Source organism: Cynoglossus semilaevis, chromosome 5 (assembly GCF_000523025.1).
Source record: "Cynoglossus semilaevis isolate Cse_v1.0 chromosome 5, Cse_v1.0, whole genome shotgun sequence".
In the NCBI taxonomy this organism is placed as follows: Eukaryota; Metazoa; Chordata; class Actinopteri; order Pleuronectiformes; family Cynoglossidae; genus Cynoglossus; species Cynoglossus semilaevis.
In genome coordinates this window covers 4,768,334-4,787,723 of record NC_024311.1, presented here as the reverse complement: position 1 = coordinate 4,787,723, position 19,390 = coordinate 4,768,334, and the positions used below count along the sequence as shown (strand labels likewise).

The window sequence follows — 19,390 nt, the reverse complement described above, 5'->3', positions numbered from 1 at the left end:
GAATCCATTATAGGAAATTCAAATTTGCAATTAAAGTGGGAGGACGGCGTGCAGAATTCGTTCGTTTTTAATTCCCCCCTGCCTCCTCCCTTGCTATTATTAATGTTCTGCATTAAATGTCCAGGGCCCTCTGTTCCCTGCTTTGGCTCTTATCCACCATCCAACACTGTTGGCCAAAATGAGGTTTAATTAATAAACTCATTCACACAGTATATCAAACAGTCTTTCCCAAAATTGGATGCAGGAAAAGGGGACATTTATTTCATGAAGTAATTGAAAAATATGTTGTTGACGTAATTGAAAAAAATTAGATTGGCTTTTCAATGTGATACAGATGGCGCTAATGAAGAAATAATGCACTGTAAAACAAAGAAACTGCAATTTATCACACAGCGTTTCCTCATCCAGCTGTTTCTATAACAACAAACAGTAACCTTGTTCATTAATAACCCAATGCTGAACTGATGTACAATATTTGGTAACCACTGTCAAAACTGAGGGGGTGGTTGAATAAATTTTAGCCTTTCCCATGAGGACCGTCTGCTGCTGCAGCACATTAATGCCACCATCAGCTACTACATCAGCAGTCAAAGTGACAAATGGCAGACAAGCTCTTCTAAAATATGCAGCCTGACTGGAACAGTGCAGAGGTGGTGACGGTGACAGTGTTTTCTCAACATGGCAGCAGGACTTGGTGTTATACTGGGGGAGAACGACTGGTCCAGTATAAGTGAAAATCAGCGTTTGGAACTGTGTAACGTCCGCATGTCTACATCACAGTGTTTTAGAGTTGAGAATGAATGATCTTATTGTCTGCTCTCTGCACTTCTCTCGTCATACATACATACATACATACATACATACACACATACATACACACATACACCCATACATACACACACACACACACACACACACACACACACACACACACACACACACACACACACACACACTCATCTCCTGCCATCATTCGGACAGCTGGAAACAGAATTCATCCGATTCGTTCTGCTGCTTTTCTCTCTCCAAACTGCCCCGTTCCCCCCACCATTCCCAAGTCCCCCCTCACTGTCGTAATGGGATCTGCAGGAATCATTCAAAGGCTAGATATAATTTACTGCTTGCCGTGCACAATGCCCCCCTCCCACTCGCACCCCCCTTTCAATCGCACAAGGTGCCCTGCGGATGAACTAATCATACTTGAAATATTATTTCTGCTTCTTATTCCTCCATTTTATGAACAGCTCCTTTTTATGGTGCAATGGATTTAACCCCTGCCTGGTCACACTCACAGCAGTGTGTGCATTAAGAAGATGGTGGGTGGGAAGATGGAAGTGTAGGGGAAAACAAGGACAGACATAACGGTTTTGTTTCCCTGCTTTTATATAAAGGTGCTTTCATCATTTTGGATATTCTTAATTATTTTTTAACTATGATCACTGATATATTGACTCCACAACACCCTGCTAGTTAGTGAACAGGAAGCAATACAGACAAGAGGTTTGGGAACAAAAAGAAAACATCCACAGGGATTTCTTACTCTTTTGTCATTGTATATTCATTTGTAGAGTTTATAAAATTATTCTTCTTTATATATATATACATATATATATACATATATATACATACATACATACATATATATATATATACATACATACATATATATATACATACATACATATATATATATATATATACATATATATATATAGTGTGTGTGTGTGTACTTATTATTTCCTCACACAAACATTATATTAGTATTCGGTTGCTCAGAAAGTTTAAATAGAGTGACTGAGTCTGAACTGTATAACACTCAGTAAAAAACAAGTGAACTGTACAGGTTGTACCTTCGTCATCGCCGTCGTCCACCATCATCTGCCATCGCCGTACACCATCGCCGGACACCATCGCCGGACACCATCGCCGGACACCATCGCTGGACGACTGCTGGGATTGGCTGGCTCCGGCTCCATCTGTGTACTTGGAGAAAAATCAAGCCAGAGAAGGTGAATGAATGAATGAAATAGTAAATCAATGTTTCATTTTGATTTAAATTTTTCAAGGAAATACCTTAAGAATGACTGCTTAATGACTGTAGTCTTGTCCTGATTGTAGTCTTGATTGTAGACGTTCTCCTGCAACAAAAGTGGGAACAAATCAATTTCCCTCTACTGAATGATACTTGACAGGTCTGAGAGTCAAAGATGGATGAATAGATGGACAGGAAAGTTCTTTAGAAACACATATTACTTTATGTTTACACACACAGAGGCACATTCCTCACAGAACTGATACATCATGTTTTGGGTGATGGAGAGAATGTGGCTGTGGTTAAAAGTCCCAAGGTTAAAAAATGAATAAGAAAAAGGCAAAAAAAACATGGAAAAAGAGAGAGAAGTAAAAACAGCACAGCTGTCAGCTGTTCACTTGTACTTAAGGACCACATTTTCTTCCCATTGATTTCCAATGCTTTAGTCAATTCCCTGTCACATTTCATTGCAACTACATCTGATCTCAGTTTAGCTGCTTGTGGGAAAAAGAAAAAAGTCCAAATAGATTTTAGGGGGAATGTACTGCTATGGGCTTCGTGTCCTTTTACTACAAAGTCGATTATTACTCTTGGCAGGTGTACATCATGAAAAATAGGTTTTCAGCAGAAAGAAAAGGGAAAATCAGTCAAACATTTAAAAGAATAAACAGTGTGAGAGTTTAAATGGACAAAAAGTTGAAAAACAAACATACAATGGTGACACTAAAACTCACTACCAGGTGTGTTGTCCACTAAAATCAAAAGGCTACTCAAACAAAACAAAAAATGTGTTCTGAATTTTTAAGCCTAACCTACTTTCAAGCATGACTGTGACTACATCCCTCCACTCAGCATAAACGTGAGCACTCTACTGTGTTTTTCTCATATTTTCATAGTAATTTTACCATTTGCTATTTTTTTTAATCGTTCAATGTTTTTTTCAAAACTCGTGTCAGCAGAATACTTAGTTTGAAATAGCAATACTCAAAACAATGTGCTGCCTTCACTTGCAGAACATCTGTTTGCAAGCAGAGGCCATGCCTTAACACCTGGAAATAATAACCCAACACAAGGGCAGACAGTTAGGTAGGAATCTGGCTTTATGCAAGGAAGAGATTACGTTATGTACTGTATCGGGCAAACAGTTCATTACTAACATTAAATATATAAATAATCACGTAGCAATATCTAGATTTTCACTAAACGTAAAGGGTGTTTTCTTTAGTAAACTCAAAAAGCCAATCAGCTCTTTTATTAGCTGCACAGAAGAACAACAAGCTAGTCGTGGTAACCATGAGAGAATGCAGTTTATACTTCCCAGTTGACAGGGGGAGCTGTCACAAAGTCGAAACACCGCGACCCCGAAGTTGAGTAGGCTTGTGCAAGTTTACTACTTTGAATCTGATGAATAAACCTTTTCACCACACACAGGTGCTTTCATTTCAGCAGTGACCCACTGGATGCAACTCTTCACAGAGCGGTCCGAATCACAAACGTCAGAAATATTCCGTATTTACCTGTAAACAAACGCAAACCCGACCGGGCTGCGTTTTCTTCAGCTGTCTCCAGCTTTCATTAGATGTACTTTAAATTTTAATGCCAAACAAAGCCCTTTCCGTCACGCTCACGTTTGTACATTCGCGTGCACCTGTGTAGGTGAAGAATGGTACGCAGTGAGCATGCGTGGTATGACGCTCGACAGTGAATGACAAACAGCTGCGCCAGCCAATGAGATATTAAAGACAACTTTCCAAAAACAGCTGCGAGCTTTTTTAGTGCGAGGAATATTTGGAATATTTTATATAAACCAACGTTACTTATTAATGCAGGCCGTATGCTACAACACCAGCAAGTTTAAAAGACGAGGTCACCAACATAATAATATACAGTGCAAATAAAATTTACAAAGATAAACGCAGACAACTAAAACCCTTTAGCTACCTGATTTAGGAACTAAAATGAATGGCTATGACGTAAACAATGAATATGTGTTTAATAAAGTATGTTTGCTTACAGCCAAGTACATATAATTAAAGCAAAAATTAAATATGAGCATTTTTTTGTCTCCATATTATTGACTACAATGACTATTAGTCCTTGGTTTTCCTATAATGACAAGTAAATGTGGACTGCTGTCTCCGTGGCAACAGCCAAGGTATATCATACCTTGTTACAGTCCTCTGACAGGACACTTGGTCCAAAATGAATACGTCAAAAGAATAATCAAACCATGCCAGGATGATAACAGCATTGTTTAAATGGTATCTCTGTTCATTTTAAGATGCAGTAGAACAAAACCTAAATGGATACTTGATACTTCAGAGTACAGAGAAAGAACAAGAGTAATTTGGCATATATGGATTAAGGGTGGCATGTCTGGGTTTAGTTAGTATGTTGTAGTTAAATATTAATGTTTTATAGTTTTATCTTTTGTAGCAAACCAGTCAGACATACAGGTCATAAATTAACAAATGGTTATTAGAGATTACAAATCATATTTCACAGTATTTTAAATTCAGAATATTCAACAGTAGAACATGTCTTGATTGTCCTTCAATAATATATGCTTATTACACAATGTTGCACATGTTTATTGAATGTTTCTCTTTTATTGCGTTGGCCCAAATTATTTGAAAACATTAAGATAAACCTGACAAAATATGGGTTTAATCTGCAGTGGAATACCTTCATTCAGCTCACTAAGTTGGGCCACACTGAGTAACAGACATTTTATTATCTGGGTATTTGCTTTTCTTAAATATTCTTCCACTCTAATGACTGTACTTCCTTCCCTGTGATTGATCATACAGTGGGCACTGTGATTGGCCCTTATTCATGTGGGGATAATGAGTAATTCAGTCACTTCAAAAGAAGGCCTATGCGCGACCCTGATAGATTTAATTATGGGATAATCTTAGGAAGACAATAGGCGGTGATGATAAGAGACTTACTACTATTTGTATGTAATCAATGTTTAATATTTATCATCTAACAAGCTCTTATGGAAGAGACGTTAATGAGGACCTATCTTCACTTGAGGCCCTCTTCAACATTTTAGCTCCCACTTCAATTGACATCTAGTGACCCCATATTGTAGACAGAAGTGGGCTAGACTCTTTATCCCACAGGATCTGCTGGAATCTGTGTGTTATGTGTTCAGAGAAAGTTCATTCAATGGGTTAAATTGCTAATGTTTGATGGTATGTGAGATTCTGCTGGCTGCTTGCTAATTAGATTGTAATTACAGCTCCGCTTGCCTGTTCCAATTAGAGAGACCTCTGTGACCCCGCAGCTTGACCTTTTTTTTCGAAACTACTTCCATTTAAATGAAAGAAAAATACCAGATTAAAGTCTAAATTGTTGCTCTGAGTGAATGAGTGAGTGATGTTGATGATAACCACAAAGGTGCACATTTTTCCATAATTATTTGATCAAATCGTTGATCTTATTTCATAAATCGAACACAATCCCCAAATACAGGCATGTATTTAAAATTGTATTTCAGAAAATCTGGTAAAAATCAAGCAGGACAGTTTTGAACAGCCAGTAGTTGCATCTCTCTCTCTCTCTGTCTCTCTTTCTCTCTCTGTCTACCCCTCCCTCTCAACCTGTGTTAGTAAAAAGAACTGGATGCTGGCCGAGTCCATTTGCAGCGGTGGTAGTGTACCTTCTATCTCACTAAGAGGAGCCCTCAGACTGACTCAGGAGTATCTCAGGCATCCACAGCACACCTGGTCTCCATTATCTCTCCATTTCACAGACTTGCACCCCCTAACAGGGCAGCCTGGGAATGGGTCCGTCTCTTTCATCTTCCCATCATTATAGCAGCCAGAGCAGGGTCAGGGTGCAGTCTGACAGGCATTCCAGCAGCAATACACTGCGACTGATTCTGTTTAAAGTTTAAAAAATACCAATCCAAGTCGGAGAGATATTAACAAGTCTCAAAGTATTCATTATATTGAGAATTCTTCTTAAGGTTTACATTCATCCCCGTGAGCTAAGTGAAATATGACGCTGCACCCTTTAAGTTGTGCCTCCTGCTTTCTCCACAGCATCACCTTCCCTCAGCACTGCCTTGAACCAAAGCCTTCTTTGTGACTAATCCACTCTGTCTCGCATAAATATGGAATCACGGTTGTTCTACTGTTTGATGACAAAGACTTATGCACGGCAGGCGGGGATTATTTTAACAAAATGTCCAGTGTGTTTACAGGTGTGCAGTGATATGCAGAGTGTTAGATTAATCCTGTTGATTTATCACCCTCACATCTTGTCCACAGAGGGACATTTCGAAGACAGATCAAGGAGAAGCCAAATTCTTTCCTGTCTGCTTTCTAACTGTTAAAGGCCTTTAACAGACCCCTTCAGACAATCTGTGAAACACATTTAAAGAGAAAGGATACACCGCCCCATGGTTCAGGTCTGACATGGTCCACCCATTATCATTTTGCATATGAGAACAAAATGAGGTGTGATAATTGATCTCTTATGTACTTCAGCTCCGTCTCTCACGCCACTATCAGCACAGCGGAGGCAGCGTTGGAAGCCTTTTAAATGCATCATTGCTTTGAGGTTACAGAAAAGACACCGTGAGAAGCACTTTGAAGTAAAGTAAAATTATCCCTTTATTCTGCACCACAAATGATTTATTAAAGGGGAAAGAAAGAGGGAGAACAAGAGAAGGCAGAGGGCACACGGAGGATAGTGAAGGACACATACATTCGCAGCACATATTCTCTTCATTACAAAGAAAAGGGGGGAGCCGATCATTCAATTACTGACTGCCGTCACAGGCTAATATTCCTGCCTGTCAGGGCCCATTCTGGCTCAGTTTTGGTCAGAGTTCTTCTGATGGACCTCATTTCCTGTTAAACAGAACCAGAAGGTGCTGTGAAAATGGCGACACCTGATCTTCTGTTCTGGAGAAAGGAAATGCTTTGGCAAAGCCCACAGCCTTCCAGGGAACCCTCAACACCTCGGCTCCCCAGCAGGAGCCCTATGCAGATGGGGAGCCAATAATGTGGATTTCTAGAAAAGGACGGGGGTCGGGGGGTCTCAGCCTACACACTTAATCCAGGTTAAGCCCAACACTGATGTGTGTAAACCAACATAACTTTAGGAAAAGTAGTGATCGACAAACGTCATTTAATCTGGCAGATTAGATGGAATTACCAGTGTAAAATAAAACGTTTGCTAAGAGGCAAATGTCACAGAGCAGAACACCGAAAAAGCTGAAGGTAGGCAGCAGCCTGGGTTTGCAGTTACATCCATTACAGTCGTGCTTCTATTGAACCAGAAACTTTCAGTGGTTAACACACAATGATGGTAACACAAGCCCTCTCTGAGGCAACGCGGTGAAAGAGTGGTTAGTGGTCTTGACATACAGGAAAAAATTAGAGTTTGTTGTTCTCCTTTTGTTTCTGTTTTTTTCTTTTGGTTTTCTCCCACAATCCAAAATCATGGATTAGGTCAATAGTTCGCTCTGACCTTCACATCAGTAAGAGCTGTGGTAATGCGGTAATGTACATCTTCAGTTTAGGCTAGGTAATTGAAACCTAAATACTGCTAGCACACGTAGCATAGGGTGATTTCTCATTAAGGTCCAAGCATATTATTCTGCATAATATAAAATACTGCCAAAGACAATTTAAATGAATCACAGTTTTAGCTTGGCAAGTTCTGAAGATTGGAGAATGTTGGCAGGAAAGAAAGGCCTTTTTAAAGGAACTGCTCCATTGTGCCTGACTATGACTGTGGGATTATTATTACTGTTTATGGTAGTTTTTAATACAGCAGTTACTATTTCAGATTGGGTTCTCGCATTGTCACAAATGATAACCAAGATGAGATAGACTATTTTAATCATTTACACAGGAATGATCCAAGTTATCGCTACAACTGAAGAGCAGAGCACACAGTAGACCTCAAGTCTGGCAACACCAACCATGGATGATTCATCAGTAGAGTGTGTGATATTCAATCCAACAGAGCAGGGCCTGTGTCTGGTCAGAGCACATTCTGTGGTATATGTCGCTGGTTATTTACTGGAGCAATGTAAAAGGCTGAGCTCCCTGTCTGACTGGACAGACTGCTGTAGTGAGGATGATAATTTAATATGAGGACAAAGACTGACAAGGCTGCCCCTGTACCTTTAGGCCAAACAAGAGCCAGTTTGGGAGGAAGAAAGTGCCCAAGGTCTGTGTTAGGACCATGGCACTAACCCAATTTCACACTGTGTGACTAGGCCTGGCCCGGTTCAATGCAACATCTGAGTGAGAGTGCCATCTGGTCCAGGCATGTGAAGGAAATGGCCTTGCTTTTCACACTGATCAGATTAGTGTGTTTTTAATTCATTCGGGATGTGCCCTTGTGTGTTAATTGGCTCAACATGGACAATGAATCTTGCCTGTGGCCTGACACTCGATGGCTTCTATCTTAACAAAAAAAAACAAAACAAAACCAAAAAAACATCTGAAAGCTCCTCACACTAAGACATTGTAGGTTTTTTCCCTTGGAAAACACATTTGTGAGAATGTGTTTTGATGCATAAAAATAGAAATCTTTCTTGAAATATCAAATAAGCAGACAATATTGCAATTTCCTCTAAGAATTATTCAGGCATAGAATGAAGGAAGGAGAGTGTAAAAACATAGATGTTTGTGTCGGTTTATCTAATAAAAGGGCTTGTTAGAGGATAAACTTCAAAAGGGAAATGGTGTTTTGTTGGAATTTTACTTATGCATTCACTTTACTTTTCTTCCTGTTAAAACAGATGCAGCCCAATAAAATTCCAGAGATAAAAAGTCCAGAGATATCGACTCTTGCTTTCAATAATTCATAATTGCTAACCCTCATTTTTATATTTCTGCAATGAATTTGTTGTGAAAGACAAAAACACAGAGCGACCACAACATACTCGCTGTTATGAAATATCTCCTAGTACTTAGTAGTAAAAAAGTGTACTCTCGGACAGTTGTCTAAAAAGTTCAGGACTAGATGTTGAACTACTGGGTGACTTGTTAAATTGATTTGTTTCCACTCTGCCAGTTAGTCAAAGTAATCTCTCAGGGTTTGACTTTATATTTTTCAGACTAACCTATGCTTCATCCTGGTATTTGAAGATTATTTTGCCAGAAGGTATTTTAATAATCAATAATTACAAAGAAAAATTGAGAATAATTGTTTTCTATATACATGTGCTATAAAACCACCAAAATGTACATTTTGATACAATTAATTAGTTAGTTATCTGGGGGAATGCAAGAAGGATGAGGGTTCAATCCCTGGTGGTAACTGATGTTCTTTCTGTTTAGAGTTTTTATGTTGACTTTACTCCAGGACGTCTGCTTCTCACTGTCCACAAACATCTCCAGGAGTGCTGCTAGATCATGAGCCAAATTAAAAAAAAATATATAAATATAGTTCCATAGTGCAGTACTGACAATAAACTGTAAGAATTGAATCATACTGTCCCATAGAGCTGGATCAATTTAAACACTATCCCAATGTAAAATGTAGATATAAAGTTTGTTCACTTTAAATTGGTAAATATATATTTAACATTTTAAATCCAGGTAGAGCACTTTAGCCTGATTATTTGAATTGGAGCTGTCAAGCCAAAAAATATAAAAAATAACGGACACTCATTGGTTTAATGTGTCCTCCGCCCTCAACCAGTGTTTGCCAGGATCGGCCACAGCCCCTCAAAAGACCCTGAGAAGGATTCAGCCTGTAGACAATGACTGAAGGATGAATTACTATAATGGGTTTGAGTGAGTTTCACTCAAACCCATTAGCATTAGTACGGCAGCATTTGCACAGTAGAGCCTAACGTAAAAATAAATCATCTAATGATCAATTTATGGTAAATAAGAATATTGAATAATCCTGTGTTTTTGTTAATAACTTGTGATTTTAGAACAAGACAAACACATCTATTACAAACACAACCCTGTTTTTTTGGTGTTATTTTCTGTTCATGTTACATTAGACTTTGCACGAATAATAAAAAAAGGTACACAAGCACAGACACACGATAGATGCACACACGACACATTCACGGCAATGAAAGACAAGTCCAAGCGGCTGCAATTTATGCTCATATTTTTAATGTATCACAATGAGCAAGAAACATACTTGATGAAATATTTTCAAAGGAGTATATTCAATTACCATCTACAATCAACTTAACTAGGACAACAAGGTTTTGTGACAAAAGTTTGTTTAAAAGTCTGAAGTTCCGTATGGTTGTATGTTTGTTAGTTTCCATGTAATTTGGTACAGTTTGGAAATCTTCATCATATAATTACAGTAACAAAAAAGCTAACAAGACTACAGTATAGAAAAGACATCAAGAACAACATTTTTGGTTTAACTTGCTCTTTTTTGTACATTGCAAGGCTGTTTTTTTCTACCCTCTGATGGGCTGCCTGGAACCACAGAGCCATGCTTATGAGGCTCGAAGGAGAAGTAATTGAAAGAAAGAAAGAAAAAAAACAAACTAAAAGCATTAAAAAAACATTGTGGCACCAGAAGTCACAAAGGAACAGAGAGCTCCAAGTAACAGTTCATCTTTCAAGTTGGAGCAAATGGTTGTTTGGTTGTTAGTTTGGTTGTTAATTTTGGTTAATACGCTTTTTAAGTGTAACTGCCTCTTTAAAGAATGACACCTTTGAGAACCCTTTTCCTTCCCTGTGAAATTCTTTTCTCTCTCTCTTTTTAGAGAAGATGTAATCAACAGAGAGAGCAACGTGAGCCGTCATTTGACTGGAGAGCTCGCACTCGTCAACCGCTGACGAGTACGAGGAAATATAAACAGGTAGCGACATGGAGCGGGTGAAATGAAGCAGCTTTCTCTGTCTGTACTGTGGACGTCCAACGTCTGTTAAAAGCAGAAGCAGAGGCAGAGCTGGAGAAAAGAAAAAAGACAGACAGAAAGGAGAAGCAGGCAGCTGAAGCCACAACAGTTCAGTTTCATCTTCACGTCCATTGGTTCCAGAGTCCATTTCCATTACATAGTTTGAAGTAATCGAAAAGGAGGTGATATTAAAGCTGTTTTGAGCCCATTTTGGCTCCCATGCCCAGTTTTGGTGTGCCCACAGCCTTTCGAGTCCTCCTAAAAGCTTCCCCGAGTCAGTTTTTTTTTTTCCTCGTCATTATTTCTTCATCTCAAAAGAAACCAACAAAAAAAGATGACATTTTGTTTTAAATATATCTATATCTGTATACAGGTACAACTGCATTTTCACAGTGGGCAAAGATGGACCTCTACAGCAAAACCTTCTGGTTACCTGTCTTTGAAAATGTCCATTAGAATCAAGTATCACACTGAAAAGAGAGTGGATCTATTCATCCACACGATCATTGTGTGCCACAGTCAAATACACAATAATTCTGGGACAGGTGTATTTTTGTTTGTTTCAGATGCATAAAGCTTTGGCCACATTCAAATGTTCAATCAGAGTAAAAACTGCTCAGTGCTTCTTTGTCTTTATTCACGTTTCTGATCGTTAACATTGAATTTTGATTTTCTAAATTTCACTTGTTTAAATCCAGCTTTGTGGTTCTGTTTTTTTTCCCTTCTTTTTGGTGTGTAACATACAAAATAAAAATCCAAGGGCAAACAAAGAAAAATGACTTATAAAAAATCTCTCACACAAACATCAAATTACACACACAGTCCATGCTGGGAAAAAAATCGAATGCAGGGATTTTAAATTTCTCTTTGGCTCAACAGCCAAAGAGATTTCACTTTGGAAATAAAAGACGACTTTTATCGTTGACTGAAAGCACATTATTACACCATAAAGTGGCCAGTTCATATTTTTCTCAAAATTGTTTCTCAATTTTTGTGATTCAAATTAAAGCTAATGTTAATTTATAATAAAGTAATATAAAACATTTAAAAAGAAATTCTTATATAAAAATAAAATGAATGTCTGACATAATCTGGAAATTAAAATAAAGAAATAATATATAAAAAAAAAACTAACAAAAAAAAAACCTGTACAACCTAGGATTGTTTTTTTTCTTCTTTTGAAGGGAACTGGACATGAGATAATTCAGAGCGTTTCCAAACAAATCTAGCAACTTTCAACAGCATGCTGTAGGTATTAACACCAAATCACATAGCACTTGAATATATTTCTGAGATTTTGCCCTGAATTTTTTCAGGGGTGAATATAAGCCATGTTGTGTGACGTCAGTCAGTTCTTTACAAATTTTAAATATGCCTGGGTAGGGGGCTGGAGGGAAAACAAAATCTCAGGATCAGTGGGAAGGCGATGATAATTATGCCCGTGGATTTCTATTGCAATAAACAGAGGTTGGTGACTTCTTTGGACATGAAAGCATTCAAAGTATTTGAAAACAAGGGACATCTCCAAGGAACCTCCTACTTTTTCCAGAAACAATGCTTTGGATTGAAGATGCCCCTTGAAAAGCTGTAAACTATGTGGGATAGTGGCACCCTGCAGACCCATGGGACAAGTCATGTTCCCAGGAAAACTGGGGGGGGGGGCAATGACACCTCAGCAAAAACAGCCATCATTTCCCTGTCAGACTAGTTGTATGTTAACTGGCATAAATGCTACTAAACCTATGAGACACATCAGTACCAGATGTATTATATACATTTTTTGGTAACCACTATTACTTGCTTAACAAGTGAGCAACAACCTTGACTGGATGAAGGGATTTTCAGCAACGTTCCATGCCAGCACAAAAATGACATAAGGAGGTCACCATTTTCAGGGACCGATGACACAAAGAATTTACACAACAGTTTAGTCACTTTTAAACGAATAACAAAAAGAAGTGACGATCGAAAGCAACTGAATGAAACAGGATCAGTCCTCACTTAAGAAAAATCCATTGTGACGTTTGGAATGCACTGGTCTTTACAAATGTTATAGATCATTGGCTTCAAACATTGGTATGTTCAAAACAAAACAAATCAAACAAAAAACTAAACTCGGCAAAATGTCCTTTGGAACAAATATTCACAGTCTTCAAAGTTCCGTTTTTGCAACAAGGAAAAAAAAAGGTGTCGCAGAGGCAAGAAATTGGTTTTATTGTTTGTTTTCGTTAAAGCTTAGCCAAAAGCAAAATGAGCATGCATCTAGGTACTTTTTTCTTTCAAAATTCTACATTAGCAGCAAAACGTATGTCCTTGAAGACCAGACCTTATACATTTTTTTTATTTTTTTTTAAAAAATGGACATTTTAATGTGACAAAAGAGTCAAAGAAAGAATAATAACCTCTATCTTACAAACTGCAATGGCTCTGTAACGGTGCTACTCCACAATGCAAGGACAAGGGCCCTTTTTGGTTTTTGGTATTTACGTAAAAAAGCTACCTGTTTGCCCGCAGAGAAGCAAATGCGGCAGCTCTGATGCGTACTCCTTTATCTTTTAAAACTTTGTTTTCTTTCCACTAAAAACAGCAACAAATTCTCAAGTATAAAGAAGCCTCTTTTCTCATCTTTATGCACCAATGGTGAAAGTGTTTCGTCTTTGGATTTTCTTTTTGTCTTAAAGCGTGAGAATTATTATTAGTATTTCTTTTTTCGTTTTTCATTTATGACAACAAAAATGTCAAAATGAAAATAAAGACTGTAACCGCACTACATGAAGAACAAAGAGGCCTGCGTTGTAGCGTACAAATCTACAAACGCAGGGGAGCAGAGGAAAAATAAGTGCACCGAGAAGAATAAGAAGAGTGAGAAATAGAAGTCAGACAGTGATAAGTGCACAAAGGTAACATAAAAATTAAATAAAAATAAAACTTTCAATATTTCACCCGGGATCTGTTTTTTTTTATCTTGGTTAATAGAAAACCAAGCCTACTATAAAATTTAAATAGTTCTAAAAGAGGGTCCTTCCTCATCAGGAGCAGAGTTTGGGTGAATGTCGCCCAAATATTTGAGAATAAGACGGAAAAAAACTTTATATAAATTATCTGTCCATAGATCTAGACTATTGGAATGACCGAGACAACATCAAATGAAGTGTCTTAAAGTTGGACAATACAAAAGCTAAATGTACAACAACTTTTCATTTTCAACCTACCATACTGTTTCAATTCAATTCCAATGCAACAATCTACTTAACACCGAAACTGTTCATATTTATCATAAATACAGAATGTCATTTTTTTTTTTAGGTTCAATCAAAACACTTTTTCGCCCATAATTGTTTCTGCAGTGCTCTCCATGTCTGGGATTGCTTGTTTCTCCCTTTTTAGAAAAGGACGTCTGATATTAAAATTATTTCCCCCTTTTAAATGCCCAGAAACAATGCCTTATTGAATTTCAAATAATAAAAAAGTTTTTACTAATAATAAATCAAGTTTTGAAGGAGAAGAAAAACAAATGTTCATCTTTTGATGAGAACAAAATGTGTAAAAATGGATTTCTGTAACAGAAAAAAAATATCTGTGAGCTTTGACCTGAGAATAAAATAGACATTACATAATTTTTTTGTTTTGCAAGCCATTGGTATCTGAATGCTTAAATAGCAAGAAAACTGATAGACTATTCTCCCATACAGTACATACTGGCTTTTTGTGACTGTGCTATTAAGTAGAAATCATTACAAAACAAAGGGACAGCTTGTTGACGCACATTTCTTTGAAAGGTTTCGTAGGCCATTTGTCAACTTTGAGGCAGTCCATTGCCATACAGTACAGCATCCCTCTACCTTCACCTAAAACATAACTGCAGTGATCTTTTCTATTCTCATATATTAGTAGGCATGTATTTCAGTTGAGTAAAATTAAAAACAAACAAACAAAAAATAATAATAATAAAAAAATAAAATAAAATAAAAATGGAACCAGCATGTTGATATGGGAAAACAATCCACTAACATTTAAATTTTTGGTTACAAGCTTTGGAATTGCAGTTAGTCTTTACACATCTTTTCTGAAATTGGTTTGTATATTTTAATGTATTTTTAACATTGCTGCTCTTTTTTTTTGTTTTTTTTTTGTGTTTTTTTTGTCTTTTTGTGTTTTTTAAATATTGTTCATCACTGAAAGCTCTTTTACAATCTGATGGAGTCTGTTCCTACACTAGCAAGATTACTACTACAACTACTACTGTCTTTGACAAAACCAGGCTGCTGCGGCTCCTCCACCGTCATGCCTGGCCTGTCTGTTGACTTCTGACTGTTGTCAGAGTCAGACTCGTCAGTAAAGACGTCTGTTGGTATCGAGGTCTGAACTCCTGAGGTGCTCAATGAACTTGAGGTAACCGTTGAAGGTGAGGACACTGGGGGAAAAGAAGAGGAACAAGAGGAGGGACTGGCATTGGGTTTCCCAGCTAAAGCTCTGGAGAAAGTGGCCTGGGGCCAGGGTTTACCGGCAGCTGTGGTGTTGACTGGGGTGGTCGAGGTGGAGCACAAAGAAGAGGAGGCGGCGGAGGATGGCATGGTGGTCAATGTCGTTGGCGGAGTGGTGGGACTGCTGATGGGATGAGTGGCAGACTGCGAGGTAGATGTGGTGTTAGGATTGGGGAAGCAGGCTGAAGAGTGAGGTAATAAACTAGAAGCGTGCTCTTTGGCATTTCTGGCTGATCGTTTGATTGTTCTGTGTTTGTGCAACGCCGATTCCAGATGTTGACTGAGTGCTTTCTCTCCATCCAACGTAGTGTCACAAGCCAGACAGTCATAGAAACCTCCAGTCCCTGCACTTACGCTGCTGGGGACACGCATCAACATCTCTTGCAGGTTTGCCACAGACTGACCGAAAAAGCAGTTCGATTTAAGATGGGTAACAGCTGCTTCTTCCTTGGTGAAAACGGCTTGACATTTGCGGCATGCCAGTTTATACTGCACTTTGGGGACAATGAATGGATCCAGATGTGGGTCACCAGCTTTGCCATCCCTCTCATTCTGCTCAGTGGGTACTTTGTTGTGGGTGGAGGAAGAGGAAGAAGTGGGGGGATCATTACTGGAGTTGCCCTTTTGCTCCTCTGTTTTTACAGCATCTTTGGCAGATTCTTTACGATCCCCCAAAGACTGAGAGGGACCTGTAGTTTGGCTCGCCTTGGGTTGCTGGATCTGCTGAAGCTGCCGCTGTTGCTGCTGCTGTTGCTGCTGCTGTTGCTGCTGCTGCTGTTGCTGTTGCTGCTGCTGCTGCTGCTGAAGTGCCTCCTGTAAGCTCTGCTGATATTGCTGGTAATGTTGCAGTAGAGACCCTGGAGACAGACCCATCAACGCCTGTGACAATGCTGGGTTGTAAGGGAAGAGACTTTCCATACCATACATAGGCTGCAAGTATCCCCCTTGGAGAGCTCCAGGGATCTGTGGAGTGTAGTATGGAGAAAAGCCAGGCATGAAGTACGGCAAGAACTGGTTGGTGAGTAGAGCTGTGGGATCAGAAGCCAGAGCAGCCTGAAGAGCCTGGAGCTGGGCAGGATCAACCACATACTCCATGCCAGGTGTAGGCATAGAGGTGGCAGGCATAGCTGTATCTGGTTTCTCCTTCTTGGCGCTGGCAGCTGAAGTGGAAGGGGCAGGGGTGCTTCCAGTGGACGATGGAGTTGAAGGCTTCTCCGTCTTTTCCTTGGGCTTTTCCTTCTCCCTGACCCTCTCAGTATCACGTTCTTTGGGTGCTTCGGGCCTGGAGCTGGACTGAGTAGTTGAGGAAGTTGAACTTGATGTGGTAGGGCTGGAGTGGGAAGCTGATGTGTTGGTTTGTGATGGGCTGGATGCGGCAACAGACGATGAAGATGGAGGTTTATTGGGTAATCCAGACGTGGGGAGGCTGGGAGAGGGAACACTGGCACCTGGCATGTTCAGGAGGTTTGAAGGTTTTGGAGGAGTTAAAGCTGGAAATGTGGAACACAGACACAAAATTATTGACAATCACTTGAGAAGAACAGTTTACTATGCAAACGATTAAAAAAAAAATGTGAATGAGTTTTGCTACACTAAATTTGTTTTGTTTTTTTCCTTTTTTAATTACTTGTCATTGTGACACAGCACACCACTGCACACAACCAAATGTAACCTCTGTTTTTACACCAAAGTGAACAGTGGGCAGCTTTAAGAGCCAGGGCAGCAGTGAGTGGGGACGGTGCCATGCTCAGAGCACCTCAGTGGTAACTTGGCAGCTGGTGGACTTGAACCTTCTGGAACCAAGTCCACTTCCTTAACCACCAAGCCACCACTGCTCCTTTTCCATATTCTATGTCTTCCATGTTAAATTTAGAAAAAACATATAACAATAACCTGAAAAGCGCAAATCAATGTCGTACCTGAATTAGACGAGTTAAAGCTGGAAAGAGAGGGGCCACCAACCCCTGGCAGAAGGACAGGTGGGATGCCTTGGAGATTCGAATAGGCTGACTGAAGGTTCAGGGCCTGCATAGCTGGGTTGTCAAACATTCCCTGCTGCTGCATGGCCTGCTGCTGCGCCAATCCTAACACCTCATTGGCTTTCTTAATACGATCCATCTCTTGTTGAGCCATAAGTTGCCGGACAGTGGCTGGGTCAAAGTATTCTTTTTCCTTGTCAATCTGGCTGCCTATGGTGTCTTTTACTTTAGATATGTGTTGCTGGGAGAAGATGTGATCACGAACAGAGAGGCGAGCACTGTACTTGACACCACACAATGAGCACTCTGTCTTCGGCCCCTCGTAGGAAGTCTGATTTATTCCAAAGTGCTTGGCCATGTTGAGCTTTGCCTTTTTCTCCTTGGCACGAGCATTTTGAAACCACACCTGAACCACTCTCTTTGGAAGTCCTATGTCATTACCAAGTACTTCACATTCCAGCATAGTGGGAGTCCTGTAGTCACTGAAACAGGACTTCAACACTTTTAGCTGGAGGTTAGTCATCTGCGTTCTGAAGCGCTTTTGTCCAGGTCTATCTCCACTGTCAATGCTCCTGGTTCCTGAGGCTCCAGGACTTGGCGAGCAGGGATCAGCCAGGCTGGAGGTCTCACTGTGGTCAATTATATGTTCATTTTCATAGTCCTTAGCATAGTAGCTTGTTGCAGGGCTGACAAGCCCTGAAGACATCTGGTCATCATTTTCAAGCATGGGGACTGAGCCTCCAGACTTAGACATGTAATCACCACTGTTGTGGCTGTGCTTTGCGTCTGCACTGTCATTGTCTGCGATGGCCTCATCACCTGTGGTTGTATCTGTGATGGCTGTGTTTACAGAAGAACAGTCATCATTATCGATTTTGCTGTGATCAAAGCTGAGGTTCACAGAAGACATGGCCGCACTCTCAAACTCTTCCATTCCCTCCACCTTGATGGAAGAGGGGCTCAGCAGAGCCCTGGGAGACAAGTCCAAGCCCTTATTTACAGGGGACATGGAGGAGCTCTGTCCATCAGTATTTGCAGAGGCCATCTGTGAGTAACTAGTGGTCTCTAAAGCATCCATTTTTATTTGCAAACCTTCTTGGTCAGAGAGAGCTAAATTATATCCAGCTCGTTTGGCTTCATGCCAGTGGCGGGAGCGAATGTGTGCCTCAAGTGCTGTTTTTGCTTTAAACAGTGCTCGACAAAAGGGACACCTGCGATGAGCTTGTGCTGGTCCGACTGCTCTAAACTGGCCTTTTCGCTCTCTTGCCCTGGTGTTCTGAAACCAGACTTGCACTACTCTCTTCTTTAATCCAACCTCATGGGCAATGTGGTCAAGCATTTTACGTGTTGGATTAGAATCTAATAAGTACTTCTGATAAAGGACCTCTAGCTGCTCAGGTGTGATGGTAGTTCTAAGCCTCTTGTCTCTCTGGGGCTCTTCCCCACTGTTTGTGCTGTCATTCTCTCCTGGACTAGTGCCAGCTTTCTCTTCCAACTTTCTCTTCAAACAGTTCATGGTGGACGTAGGTGTGGACGGAGAGGTAGCTGAGCTACTGGGAATCTGTGGCATTGCCCCAGAGAGCAGTTGACTTGCCAGAAGAGGATTGCTAGGATCAAACAGCATGAAAGGCATGTCAATCGGACGGTCAAGAAATTGAGGGTGGATAAACTGATTTTGCACAGAGAGGAAGTGTAACTGCTGGTGTTCCTGCCAGTGCTCAAACGAAGGGAAAGCAATCTTGCACTGCTCACACTGGTAAGGAATAAGCTGTTGTGCTAGTTGTTGTGAGGCAGAGGTCAGGTGTGAATTGAGGCTCATGTGGGGGCTTTGAGACAATGTTTGGTTGTTCTGAGAGGCCGAGGACTGTTGCTGCTGAGAGAAAGAAGAGGATGAATGTTTGGTGGACTTCGAAGTTGCTTGAACCTTTTCTTCTCTCTGAGGTCGATGGTGTTGTGCCTCAGTCTGTGGTGGGTGCACAACTTCCTGATTGATAGAAGTCAGGGTTTCTCTAGGGTCTGCAGGAACAACTGTGTACAG

The 19,390-nt window shown here is 40.0% G+C and overlaps 1 protein-coding gene and 1 long non-coding RNA gene across 4 annotated transcripts in view; both read right to left on the bottom strand.

Annotated features, from left to right (window-relative positions):
* Positions 1–4,008, bottom strand: part of LOC103378743 (uncharacterized) — a 55,028-nt gene extending 51,020 nt beyond the window's left edge. For all 3 annotated transcript variants that reach the window (XR_003049762.1, XR_521524.3, XR_003049763.1), the window contains exons 1-3: positions 3,550–4,008; positions 2,074–2,138; positions 1,851–1,983 (exon numbers count right to left, since the gene is read on the bottom strand). This is a non-coding gene — a long non-coding RNA (uncharacterized LOC103378743). The remainder of the gene's footprint in view (positions 1–1,850; positions 1,984–2,073; positions 2,139–3,549) is intronic.
* Positions 4,009–10,118: 6,110 nt separating this feature from the next.
* zfhx3b (zinc finger homeobox 3b) overlaps positions 10,119–19,390 on the bottom strand; it is a 126,543-nt gene continuing 117,271 nt past the window's right edge. Inside the window, exons 11-12 of the mRNA XM_017032549.2 lie at positions 17,293–19,374; positions 10,119–16,863 (exon numbers count right to left, since the gene is read on the bottom strand). Coding sequence (XP_016888038.1) covers positions 15,077–16,863; positions 17,293–19,374 — 3,869 coding nt within the window. The 3' untranslated portion in view covers positions 10,119–15,076. The remainder of the gene's footprint in view (positions 16,864–17,292; positions 19,375–19,390) is intronic.